The 12,888-nt window shown below is 30.8% G+C and overlaps 1 protein-coding gene across 2 annotated transcripts in view; it reads right to left on the bottom strand.

Annotated features, from left to right (window-relative positions):
- The window catches only part of LOC125831893 (uncharacterized), a 360,286-nt gene extending 347,696 nt beyond the window's left edge, over positions 1–12,590 (bottom strand). The window contains exons 1-4 of one of the 2 annotated variants that reach the window (XM_049511023.1): positions 12,015–12,590; positions 11,407–11,647; positions 10,704–10,821; positions 10,517–10,621 (exon numbers count right to left, since the gene is read on the bottom strand). In XM_049511023.1, coding sequence (XP_049366980.1) covers positions 10,530–10,621; positions 10,704–10,821; positions 11,407–11,647; positions 12,015–12,574 — 1,011 coding nt within the window. In that variant the 5' untranslated portion in view covers positions 12,575–12,590 and the 3' untranslated portion in view covers positions 10,517–10,529. Of the gene's footprint in view, positions 1–10,305; positions 10,622–10,703; positions 10,822–11,406; positions 11,648–12,014 lie in introns of those variants that run through there. The other variant, XM_049511022.1, reaches the window with a different exon arrangement.
- Positions 12,591–12,888: the final 298 nt, after the last annotated feature.

Below are 12,888 nucleotides of genomic sequence, written 5' to 3'. Positions count from 1 at the left end.
TATATGTATGTTGCCATTCATTAATACTAACTAATACCCTATTAACAAACTTTCTAATCAGCCCCCCATGTTTTCATCAACTTTGAATCTAACCTCAAACTTCATAATTTATCAATCTTAACTCTTTTCTTTCTTTCTTTCCCTTTTTACTATGTCTATGTCAATGTTCAATCCTATTACTCTTATCTTAACAAGTTAATAGCTAAAAGCACAATTGTGCAAGTTTTTTATTTGAATTATCATCAACTATTTATTAAAAAAAAAAAATCATACCTATCCATTTATAATTTTATTTTCCTATTTGAAATATCATCATCATTAAAGGAAACAATTGATAATTAATGTATATTTTAATAAATAATTGATCATAGTTTAGATAGAAAACTCGTACACACAAAATATAAACTCCAGAAATCAGAATACTCCTTTTATGTATGTTTTTGAAACTTCACTCTAACATTAAATAGTGCTACGTTGAGAATGATATGCAATATAAGTTTCCACAGTGGACTATGGTGCTTGATTTTGTGCGTCATAATGTCATTAACATAAACCTTCTTAATTAAATACTTTCTTCTTTTTCTGGTGAAAAGGGACAAATCTATTTTATTTTTTTTTATAACAAAATCTTACAAGGTCATAATCGGAGCTATGTTATAGCCACAATCGAGCTAGCAGTTGCTGATGCACTATTACTATGTACAACATGTTAACTAGGTCAACGTAAGGCTCATCAAGAGTGCACGAATTTCAGATTTTAAGGGTTGAGAGTTATAGCAAAGTCCCGTGAATTCTAGAATTCGATCACCAATACGATTCTTAAAGACACCTCCTATGATAGATAAATCCATGGCTATATTGAATCCACTATCTGTATTGAGCACAATATTAAAGTAGGAGGCCTACCATGGTCGAAAACTTTTTCAAGATCGATCTTAAGTAGGGGTGTCAAAAATGAACCCAAACATAGGTAATCCGCCCCAGAATTTTAAGGGTTGGGTTCAAGATAATTTGAATTGGGTTCAATTTCAACTCATTCAAGCCTAACCCATTTTAAGAAAATCCTCAATTGAGCCCAATTCAATCTCCAATTCAACTCGTTTTAAACTCTTTACTAAGATATATTCATATATTAAAGGTATGAATTATTATCTATTTAACATCTTTTAGGATTTATCTATCAATTTGTTACTTTTAAAAAAAAAAAAAATCTTGAGCGAAAATTCGAATTGTAATTATAAAAGTTAAATATCACCATGTTAAAATTATTGAGATTAATCGGATCAAATTGGACGGGTCAAGACCCAACTCATTTTTTAGCCCATTTGAACCCAACCCATTTGAGCCCAAAGTAAATTTGGGCGGATCAAGAGCCAACCCAATTTCTATCTCAACCCATTTTAATATATTCAATTTCAACTAAACCCGCCCATTTGACACTCCTAGTCTTAAGCATCATAAAGTTTTTCCTACCCTTAGTTTTTTTTTTGAAAAAGTGCAACAATTCTTGGACCATGCAAGCGTTGTCTGCAACCTTTCTATTTATTTGAAAGTTAGACAGAGATAGAGTATCTAAATTTTATACTTCATTTACGTGTGTACCATTTTCATATTATGTAGCGTAAGTAGTATGCAATATCAATTTTCTTTTCTTATTAAAAAAACTAATTTATGAAAAAATGTCTTTAAACCACCATATAAAATTTAAAAAAAAATCTCATGTCTTAATAATTTAGTCTGAAAATGTTTTATTGTTAATAATTTGGTCCAAAAATGTTCCTACCATAATAGTTTGATCTAGAAATTCCCATATTGTTACTAAATGGGTCAAAAACACTTTTTCCGAGTAAATTCATTGTTTCTTTTTCTTTTAAACACATCATATCCTTAATAAAAAAAGATTACGTTTAACTCTATTCTTGTTTTCTTGTTTATCTTATTTTATCAAATTAAAATAGATTAATTTTATGTACCTTTTAACTGATAATATATGTTATAATATAAGATCATTAGATCATAGAAACCATATCATTAATATTCATTTAGATAACAATAAATTTTTTATAATAAAATAGAAAATATTTTTATTTTTTAATCTTTTTCAAATTGAAGAAGGATATACATTTTCTAATAAAAATATTATTATTAAAAAAGAATGTATTTAAAAAGAAAAAAAAAGAATATATTTATTTGAAAAAAGGACTTTCTTGACCTTTTAGGTAATTAGAGGGAGATTTTTTACTCAAAACTCTTAATTAACAACATTGTTGTTCAATTTCACATAATTTAAGAATATTTTAAATCTTTTTTAAGAAATTGCAAACATAAGGGGTTGTTAATTAGTTATTTGGAAAATTAGAGGGCCCAATAAAAAGGAAATTGTATCATGAAAAACTGGTTGTTGCAACTATGAAGCAAACAAGTCAAGGTTGTATATCGAAATTGGCTCTTAGTGAAGCGACAAAGCTACCACAGAATCTTTGGCCTTTTCTGTAGTTTATTCCTTCTCCGCCTTTGTTTGCCTCCCTTGCCAACAATGAACTCTTTTAAGGCTTGGGGCTTTTGGCTACAAATATATTTGGAAAAAAATTTAGAAATTAGTGTTTGGTCATATAATTTAGAGGAAAAGTTTACATAAATGGGCTACAAAACATAAAATAATTATAATTTTATAATCTAACTCAAACTAATTCAGCAAATACTTATTTGTCCAAAATAAATTATAGTTCATGTCCTCTTTTAGTTTAGCCCAAATTCCCTTCCAACCTTCTTTAAATTTAGGCCTAATTTCTCCTCAATCTTTTTAAATTTGAGAAAATTTTAGAAAATAGCAAACATAATAGATATAATAAGATTTTATAGCTATAATTTCAATAATTACGCTCTGTACCTATAAACCTATTTGCTATGCAGGTTGCGATTTGTATATTCACATTTCGAATGCGAATATACAAATAGGATAAGTATATAGCATTTCTTTACTTATACATTTAAGGAATCTTTTAAGAACTTTGTTGGTATATTTCACTTGTCAATATACAAACAAGATAATTTATTATGATTCTTACATAAACCGTATACAAATAGTTATGGTAAGATTATACAAAATTCTGGATTTATACAATCAGAAACCGAATTATACAAATTTTGAATTTGTACAAATCAGACGAATTATACAAATTAGGTGAATTATACAAATCAGGCAAATAACAAAAATTGAAGAAACTGTAGCAGCGAACTACAATTTTCTTAAATTGTAGCTATAATACCTAATATATGCTAAATATTTGTTATTCAGCATAATTTTCCCTTTAAATTTAGGCTCAATTTAATTTACCTCAGCCCAAACCTTTTGTCGTATTATTAATTATTTTGTCCTATCATAATTTCTTTTGTCATTTCTCATTTATTATTTTTATTTTTTCTTTTATTCTTTTCTCATTTATTTTTATTTTTAAATTTTATCCTTTATTAGAGATACCATTTGGTAATATATTTTTATTATTTCTATTTTTTGGTAGTTTATCTTCTTTTTAATTTGTTATCTCTCTTTCTATATTTTTACATTTTTAAGAAAATAAAATAAATCACTTTTGTTCTTTTCTTAGTTACTATTTGTTTTCTCTTTTATTTCTTTTTCCATTTATTATTTTTATCCTTTTCTTCATATTACTTTATCAGAGAACCATTTGGTAACGTTTTTATTATTTTTTTATTTTTTTATTAGTTTATCTTCTTCTTCTTTTTTTTTCTCTTTCTATATTTTTACCTTTTTAAGAAATTAAAATAAATTACTTTTTGTTCATTACATTTGTTCTTTTCTCATTTACTATTTTATTTTCATTTTATCCTTTATTAGAGATACCATTTGGTAATATTTTTATTATTTGTTTCTTTCTTCTTTTTTGTTTTTTTGTTAGTTTATCGTTGATTAATTATTATTTTTTTGTTTAAATATTTTTTCCTTTAAAAAAAAACAAAATGAATACAAAAAATAAAAATATTAACTAACTACTTTCATATTAATAAAAAAAATAACTAGACAACAATAGTAAATAAATAAGAAAAAATACATAATTATGTGATTTTGAGTTTGCAAAAATTACACTTGACATTTAGTGTGGTTTTTTTTTTTAAAAAAAAAAATACAAAATTATGTTAATGGGGCACATCTTTGATTTGAATTGTCTGAATTTGCTCTTGTTACTTAGATGCGATGTAACGGTAATACATAATGGGAAAATTTTCAAAATAGCAATATTTTAGCTTTTAATGGGACTCCTTAGCAATAGTTTCACTATTTATTTAAAATGTCAACATTTTAATTTGTTAAGGATTGAGTTATGTATTTATTTTATTTTGATTAATTTGAAAGAATACAAATAATTAATAACTGAATAGAGAAAATCATGGAACAAAAAATTTCAAAAAAGGTAATTTTTTTTTAAAATTTAACATCAGCTACGTTTTTGAAAGAGCATATGTTGCCATTTTTCTTTCTAGCGTTTTTTTCTTTGTTCTTAAGAATTTCAATTTTTTTTTTAAAACAGTAGTTTGTATTTTATATCTTATATGAGTGGAAGTGTTGGAAAATTTCTAATGCCCTCTGTTTTGGATATTTAAATGTTTGAACTTCTTTGAATATGTGTTCATCCAAAATGTATTCGAATACCTAATGATATGTATAACTAATTTAAAATACAAAAAATGTTGGTATTGATTTATGATGAATACAACTCTTTGGCATTCTAGTTCTAGTACAAAAATAAAGGCAGTTGTGTAGTATATACCAAAATATAAATACAAATTAGTTGTAGATCGAAATGATATTGAAAAATACAGTTGCGATGAATACATATATAATACATAGAATAAGTTTATTCAAAATAAATTGTATTTATATTTCAATATCCAATTTTGTTATATTATTATTTCACTTTAAATGTGCAGAACGTATTTTCTAGCTTAGTTTTTATTTGAAATATCAGGTTGTATTTCAATATCATTTTGTATATCAAACGCAGAATGAATACCAATAATTTTGTATTCCCCTTCTTGTGATGTATTTGTCGCACAATTTTATATATTATGTATTCATAAAATGATATTGCTTTAGCCAAATAAAATACAAAATATGTCTTACTAAGTTTGTATTTCAAATATCAGGTTGTATTTCAATATGATTTTGTATTTCAAACGAAAAAATGAATACCAATAAGTTTTCATTTCCCTTCTTATAATGTATTCGTCACAATTCTATAAATTATGTATTCAATCATAATATATAGAATTGTGACGAATACATTATATACCTATTTAAATTACTACAAACTAAAAAATAAATACAATATTTTAAAATAAAAATACAAATGATGAGTAAAAGAAAAACAATTGACAAACAAAAATTAGTATGAATACAATTGTGGTATGAATACAATTTTGTAACCTTCTTATTTGACTTTGTCTTTCTTCTTCTTCTTCATCTACTATGTTCTTTTTTCCGATTATTTTCCATCAAAACCGAATCTGAATCCGTATTCACTTGTGCATTAGTAACCCTATAAGCAAAATTCAAAATTATTAAATATGAATGTATAAAAAAATCAAACAATATATGATGTATGTGTGCTAATGTAGTTACTACAATCTACTAAATCTCAAATATGAAAACAAAATTTTTGATAATTTGAATTTCAAAATTATCAAAAATTATAATGTATTAAATATCAAACAAAATAAACATACATATGAATTTCTAGATTCTCCAAAATCTGAAAATTAAAAGAAAATCACAAAACAAATTGAAAAAATTGAAAATCATAACTATTTGATGAATAACTAAACAAAATCACATAAAAATTGAAAAATTCGACTGGAAATCCGTAATATATAGAATCGGTGATTTAAACATCAAATCAAAGTAAATCAAAATGGATAATGGAAATTACCTCGCCAATCGAGAAATCTGCTTGAATTAATAAATAGATTTCATTTAACAATAAATAAGATTTCTTGATGAACAACAATTTAGCACCTTGAAGAAAGATAAACTTGAAACGTGAAAGGTGGGGAAGAAACGTGAAAAGTGGGAAAGAAACGTGAATGGAGTTGAAAAAAGGTTAATGTGTATTGGTTTAATTTTTTTTCTTTAAACGGTTATTAATATATAATTTGATCCAATATAGGATTCTTTCCATAAATAAAATTAATTTTAAATACTAAAATCTGAATACATAATATTTTATAAAAATATTGTCATTCTGCCATTTTAAATAAATATTTTAAAGTGTCGTTATTTTAACTAATTATGTTAGATATTATGACTTAATTGCTAATTTTCCCATACATAATTGTAGTTCCATCGAATGAAAATTGGTTGACTAATGAGTAGGATTTGAACACGACACTTTAATGATACCACAACAATATATATGTATACATACTTGTAAAGTATCATTGACTACTGAGTAGAGTGTTAATGAGAAATCTTGATGATATGACAAAAATAAATATATATACTCTTATAATATCAATGTCTAATGAGTAATTCTGAACATGAAATCTTATATATATATATATAAATACTCATATAGTATCACTGATTAATGAGTAATTTCTGAACAAGAAACTTTACCGCAACAATATATATATACTTGTACAATATCATTGACTAATGAGTAGAGTGTGATCAAGAAATCTTAATGATACCATATATATATATATATATATATATATATATATATATATATATATATATATATATATATACTCTTATAGTATCATTGACTTATGAGTAGGGGTGTGAACAAAAAACCTTAATGATACCACAAATATATACATATATACTCTTATAGTATCATTGACTAATGAGTAATTTCTGAACAAGAAACTTTAATGATACCACACACACACACACACACACACACACACACACACACATATATATATATACACTCTTGTAGTATCATTAACTAGTGAGTAACAAGAAACCTTTATGATACCACAACAATATATTTATACTCTTATAATATCACTGACTAATTAGTAGGGTGTGAACAAGAAACCCTAATGATACCACAACAATATATATATATATACTTTGTATATATTGACTAATGAGTAAGGTGCGAACATGAAATGTTAATGATATATATATATCATTAATGATATCAGCCTTAATGATATCAATTGTCACAATCCAAAGTATACCCTAAACGTGACATGACGAATAGGATCCCAAAAGACCCTAAACAAGCCACTTGACATAAGTAATGATGTAAGATAAAGACATATAATATGAAATAGATCATAAAGATAAAGAAGTCTAAATCATAACATTTCATCATAAGAGAATTCTTAATACAAAACTTGTAAAGCGGAAGCTATACTAAGTCTAACTTAAGCCTTTACTATATAGATGTGGTTAGGACAAACGAATAAGTTTGAAAACTAAAATGACATAAAGCAATAAACTGATAGAAGGTGATCCAGTCCTCAAACCATGAGGACTCACCACTAGCAAGCACCGCTGAAAGATTCAATCTAACCACAACCGAATGGAGAAACGTCAAACCTTATATTATAAAACAATACATGCACAATATGCATCAGTATTTTGAATATACTGAATATGAGGAACATGCATAAAAATGGGAGCATAAATCATAATAATTTTCAAAACATGACGATGCATGACCAAGTAAACAATATCAAATCTTTATTAGTTAGTTTCATATATCATAAGAAAAAGGTCAATGCAAGGCTATTAGAAATCATGTCGTAGGTTTAAATAGTTCCATTTAAATGTGTGGGAGAGACCATTAACTGACATATAACCATGAGAACTAATCACGTTGCTCAATGTATTACCTCATCGAAGAGGACCCTAAATATCTTATCAGGGCGTAAAAGATCATTTTCATAACTTCAAGACTTGGGTACTCGCCACTAGTCCCTCTGAAGACCTCAAGCATTCAAAGTTATGGGTACTCGCCTCTATTCTCCTTACATTCATGAACACTTGGCCTATCCTACAGTGGCACGTAGTTTATGGGACATGGATAATCACCGTTAGTCCACTTAGTGCTAAGTACAACTCCCCAACAGAATTAATGCATTATACTTGAGAGTAGCCCTTTACATTATCATGACTTCACAACTTATTCATAAAGACATTAATCGAAGCATCTCAATCATGATCATCTTTCATATAAGAGTACTTCAATCAGAAGCAACATAGTTCATCAAACATATTGACACTTTATTCGAAAGCATCCCTTAAGTCTTACTCTTCAATGCATAAAGCATTCATGCCACCAAGACTTATTTTTGAAAACTATTTCATGGTCGAAAGTCTGGGTCAGATCTCAAGGTTAGATTTTGGAACGGTCATCGAGGTCGTGTTCTAGTTCGAGTGTCACTGTCGAGTCCTAGATCAAATATTGGGGTTGATTTCGGGTCATAAATTATTTTTCTAAAGAGCATTTTCTAGTCTTAAGCCAAAAATAAAAGATATTTTCTAGAAAATGTTTTTCATTCACAACTAAACTTTTTCTACTTACCAATCAAACATTAGAAAATAAGTTAGAAATTCACTTATTTTTCAAGAAAACATTTTCTTCATACCAAACACACCTTAGTGGAATAAGTTTTCTTTATCACTAGAGCTGTCAAAACGGGCTTAGCCCATGGGGCCGGCCCAACCCAACTCGTTATTGGGGTAGGATTGAGATAGGATTTTTAAGCCCATTTAAAACTAGGGCTTATAAGCCCAACCCATATAAGCCCTTGCCCTTGAGGCTTGATCTGGGCTAGGCCGAGGTCGGTCCATGGGCCCAAACTTTTTATTTAAGGGTAACTTACAATAATCTCACTAGTATATCATCTAATTACTTAAATACACGTTGTGTTGTAATATTATGAATCTTACCAGATTTTGGTACGTCCAGATACATGTATCTCGGAAAATATGGACTCAAAATTAGGTTAATTTGTTCTAGATACACTCTATCCAAGTAGATTCGCATGTTTATATGATACATAGACAAATCTCGTGCTCTCGCCTCCCTCCCATCTTACTTGTCACTCTCTTTTCTCGCTCGCGTATATGGTATGCGAGATACATGCTAATTACACTAGATTTTTTGCTAGTGTTATTGAAACAACACCATTGTTTGCCATATTTGATTTGAAAATCTTCTCATTTTCTTGATGTTATAGAATTATAAGTTTGAAAAGAAAAAAAGAAGGGCTAGCCGCTCCATCCCTCCACCCTTCTAGGGTTGAGTTGACTTGAGCATTTTCAGGCCCTTCCAAATGAAGGGCCGACCCGCCCTAGCCCTTCAAATTCCTTGGCCCGCGAGGCTTGGGGCGGCCCTTTTTGACAACTCTATTTATTGCTTATCGCTCTCCTCTTCTTTGGACTTCTACAACTCATCGCTGGACACTAAACGTCGACCACTCATCACTGGTCATTGTCCCCCACGATGGATTGTTGGTGTCTCATCTCTGAAGACTTATCGTCATTTTTCTCTTCGTCTCCGTGAATCGCTGGAGTTTTCACTGCGAGAGTCCCATTGACTTCGATCTCCGGCCGACCGCACACCACAAATTCTTGCCAATCACCACCTTAAGTGAATAATTTTTTAAGGTTTGGTAAGTCCTGAACTCTTCTATGAGCTTATAGGGCATTCTAATCATGTTTTTAATAACAACTCGAAAGCCATGACTTCAAGTTTTGATATTTGTACAAGGAAGTTAAAGGGTTGTTCTGTGTCATCAAGCTTAAAGAGTATTGGGTGACCTTGTGACTGTATGATGTTGTAATAGAGTCAAAATGGAAGCGTATCCTAAAACACTAATGATTACAGGGTCGTATAAGGCTTGCCATTGCCACTCATTTAGAGTTTGATTTGTTGCATATATGATCTTTAGCTTGTTATTGAGCTGTTACTTGTTAGTAATGATTGCATTACTCACCATTCTTGTAGATTAACGCTTACCGGAAATGTTAAGAACATAATTGTTCTAAGTCGGGAATTGAGGTACGTAAGATACCATTTAGTAAGATACTTAATGGTATTCAAATCAGATTAACAAAAACTCGAAGAAGAGGAAAGAAAAGAAAACAGGAATCGACATGAAAAGAGAAGCCATTTCCTTGTTAAGATTGGAATTCAGCACCCAGTTACAACAACATAAGTGTACTATTCCAGCTCTCAAAAGAATAGTGAATATAGTACCCCCAGTAGCAAACTACAACTAGCCTAAAAAAAATGCACAACAAAACGAGCCGGCAACACAACTAAATATAACCAAGCCTGATGATGATGGACTTCGAAATACACCAAATCCTACATACCCTCAACAAAAATTTGATGTCCCAATTGGACATCTTCCTCCTTAAACCTAGAAAAGAATCGGGAACATCTTTCCAATTGAAAACCAAATATCCTAAGGGGAGAAGAAACAGTTCTCTTTGAATAACTAACTACTACCTCTCTTACCACAAGAATACCTCAACTAATGACCTACAGTACCAATGCTACCCTTTCCTGGGAAACATAAGCCGAAGGAGAAGCAATAAGAGGCTCATAATGATCAGCCCCAGCACCACACCAGCCTACAATTGCCAAGGTACAATCTCAGATGGGAAAACATAAAATATTAGCAGTAGGATCTTTCATTGAAAAAAGTTTCTGTACCTGTTCCTTTCATGAAAAGGAAGAAATGAGGTTCGCATATTTCACATTTGGGACGATGTGGGAAAAAGAAGACACAATTTTCTTCATCAACCATTGCGTCGGATCCATGTGCTTGCACCTAATAATTATATACCAACAGAAAAGCTTTAGGAAAAAAATTGTTTGGTTAACAATCCAACATCACACAATTGAGAAACAGTAAGGAACATAAGAGTTGAGAAAAGAACTTGCACACAATCTATCAAAATGCTTTGGTGGGGATCATCTCTTATTTATAAAAAAACAAAAAAAAAAACATATGAAAAGAATAGGAGGATTGCTATTATGAACACAGATAAGCTCGCTTGATCAATAGACACATGTTGCCGTTACAAATTGAAAAAAGGAATGGGGAACGGGCACATCCACTAGCAAGATAATCTTCCTAAACATCCTACTTTCATTAGTATTGTTCTCATGGATGTCATCGCTTATTGCTCTCATGACATTGTCTTTTATCAAATTATGCAGCTTTATATAGAGAAAAGCCTGAATAGCACCATTTGGAAATAGAAACAAAAATAATACGTTGCATACTGTTACACCTTCAGAGAATGTATGCGCTGATTGTGAAACCTTATTGTGCATACTCACAAGTAATACAGGTGGCAATTATTCAAGAGCAAGCAATTGTTCATGCAAAAGAAGAAGATCAGTTTCTTACCACAAAGATCTCTCTTTTAAACTCGGTTGCAAGACACTCAATCGCTATATCGTCTCCAAATGCAGCCGCATGACCATCAATATTCTCATCTACAGTTAATAAACCCTCCTCGGTATACTGCAAAGTGATGATATCATATTCATCATCATGCGAACCAGAAATTGACATGTACTTGGCCCAACTTGGGCCATCATCCACAGCTACGCATCTCTCTTTGTATATAGACTCAGCAGCCAATTCTCTTTAATGTCAAAAAAATATTGTCAAAAAACACAACCATATCCAATAAAATTTTAAAAGTGACTCAATCAATTTTACACTTGCTAGCATCTTCACCTATACCAGAAAAAGCAAAGTTCTGAAAATCTTTTCCGGGCAGTGCTAAAAACCTAGCAAACAAAGCTTTGATTTTCTTCCTCGTATCAAATGAATTGCAAATAAAACCAATTCCTACTTCAAAGAAAACTATTCTCTATGGAAAAATGCATGATAGTCAGCGGAATGAACTAGATCTAAACTTTCTCATCCAGATCTAACAAATAACAATAATTAGGCCTCAATCCCTAATGCATAAAATGAATAATTAGGCGAAATGGATAGGAGATTACCGCTGCATTCCGAGGTGAACAAGCTCGGAAATAGACGATTCCAGAACCTCTCTATCGTCCTTCTTAGCTAACAGCTTCAACTCTTGAACCACATGAATACCCCAACCAGATTTCAGATCCGGAGAATACATGTGCTTAATCGCCGATTCAATCGCTTCTTTCTCTGATCCAAGATCTTTCAAGAACCTCCGCACTGTCCGCCGTCTCAGTTCTCTCGCGTACGACACCGTTTTCGCCCTCATTGATTTCCCACAAGCCGTAAAAAGACAGTTTCCGTCTGCCTCGACTTCTCCGCCGTGGCTCAGCCGGAAAACCATGGAAGCGTTCTGATCCTGAGGATGTTTCCACAGCACTCCCTTAGACTGAATCTTTATCAAATGCTTTCTCTGCTGGTCCTCTAAAGATGAAACATTTTCCGAGGAAGAGGTATCAACGACGGCGACAGGGGTGATCGCCGACGATGATTGGTCAATGAGGTCGATAGATGAGGGAGTAGAGGTAGGATCCCACCATGGAATCACCGGCGACGATGCTGTTGACTCGCAAATGAGTTTCCCCATGCTTTCTTTTTCTTGATTTTTTTTCTTTTTGGACACTACAATGGCGGAAATAGAAAGTGGGGAAAAAAGAGGAAAAAGTGGTTAGGGCAAACGACTAGATTTTACAGGAGTTGCTGTACACGTGGTCCAATCAACGTATGTATTTACTGCTTTTCAAGTTTTGTCTGCGGGTTTTGGTGAAGCGGGTGACAGCTGTATTCAGACTTACGTGGCGTATTATGAGTGGTTAACATAAAAATTGTAACGTTATGGGTGATTTTCGAGGTCCGCGTCCTTTTCCCGCTATGGGCATATTCTCATATATACGTTACGTT

The sequence above is a fragment of the Solanum verrucosum genome, unplaced genomic scaffold (assembly GCF_900185275.1).
Source record: "Solanum verrucosum unplaced genomic scaffold, falcon-dt-bn FXZP01000018.1, whole genome shotgun sequence".
Lineage (NCBI taxonomy): Eukaryota > Viridiplantae > Streptophyta > Magnoliopsida > Solanales > Solanaceae > Solanum > Solanum verrucosum.
The sequence above is the reverse complement of the archived record's forward strand: the minus strand, read 5'-3'. Positions and strand labels throughout refer to the sequence as shown.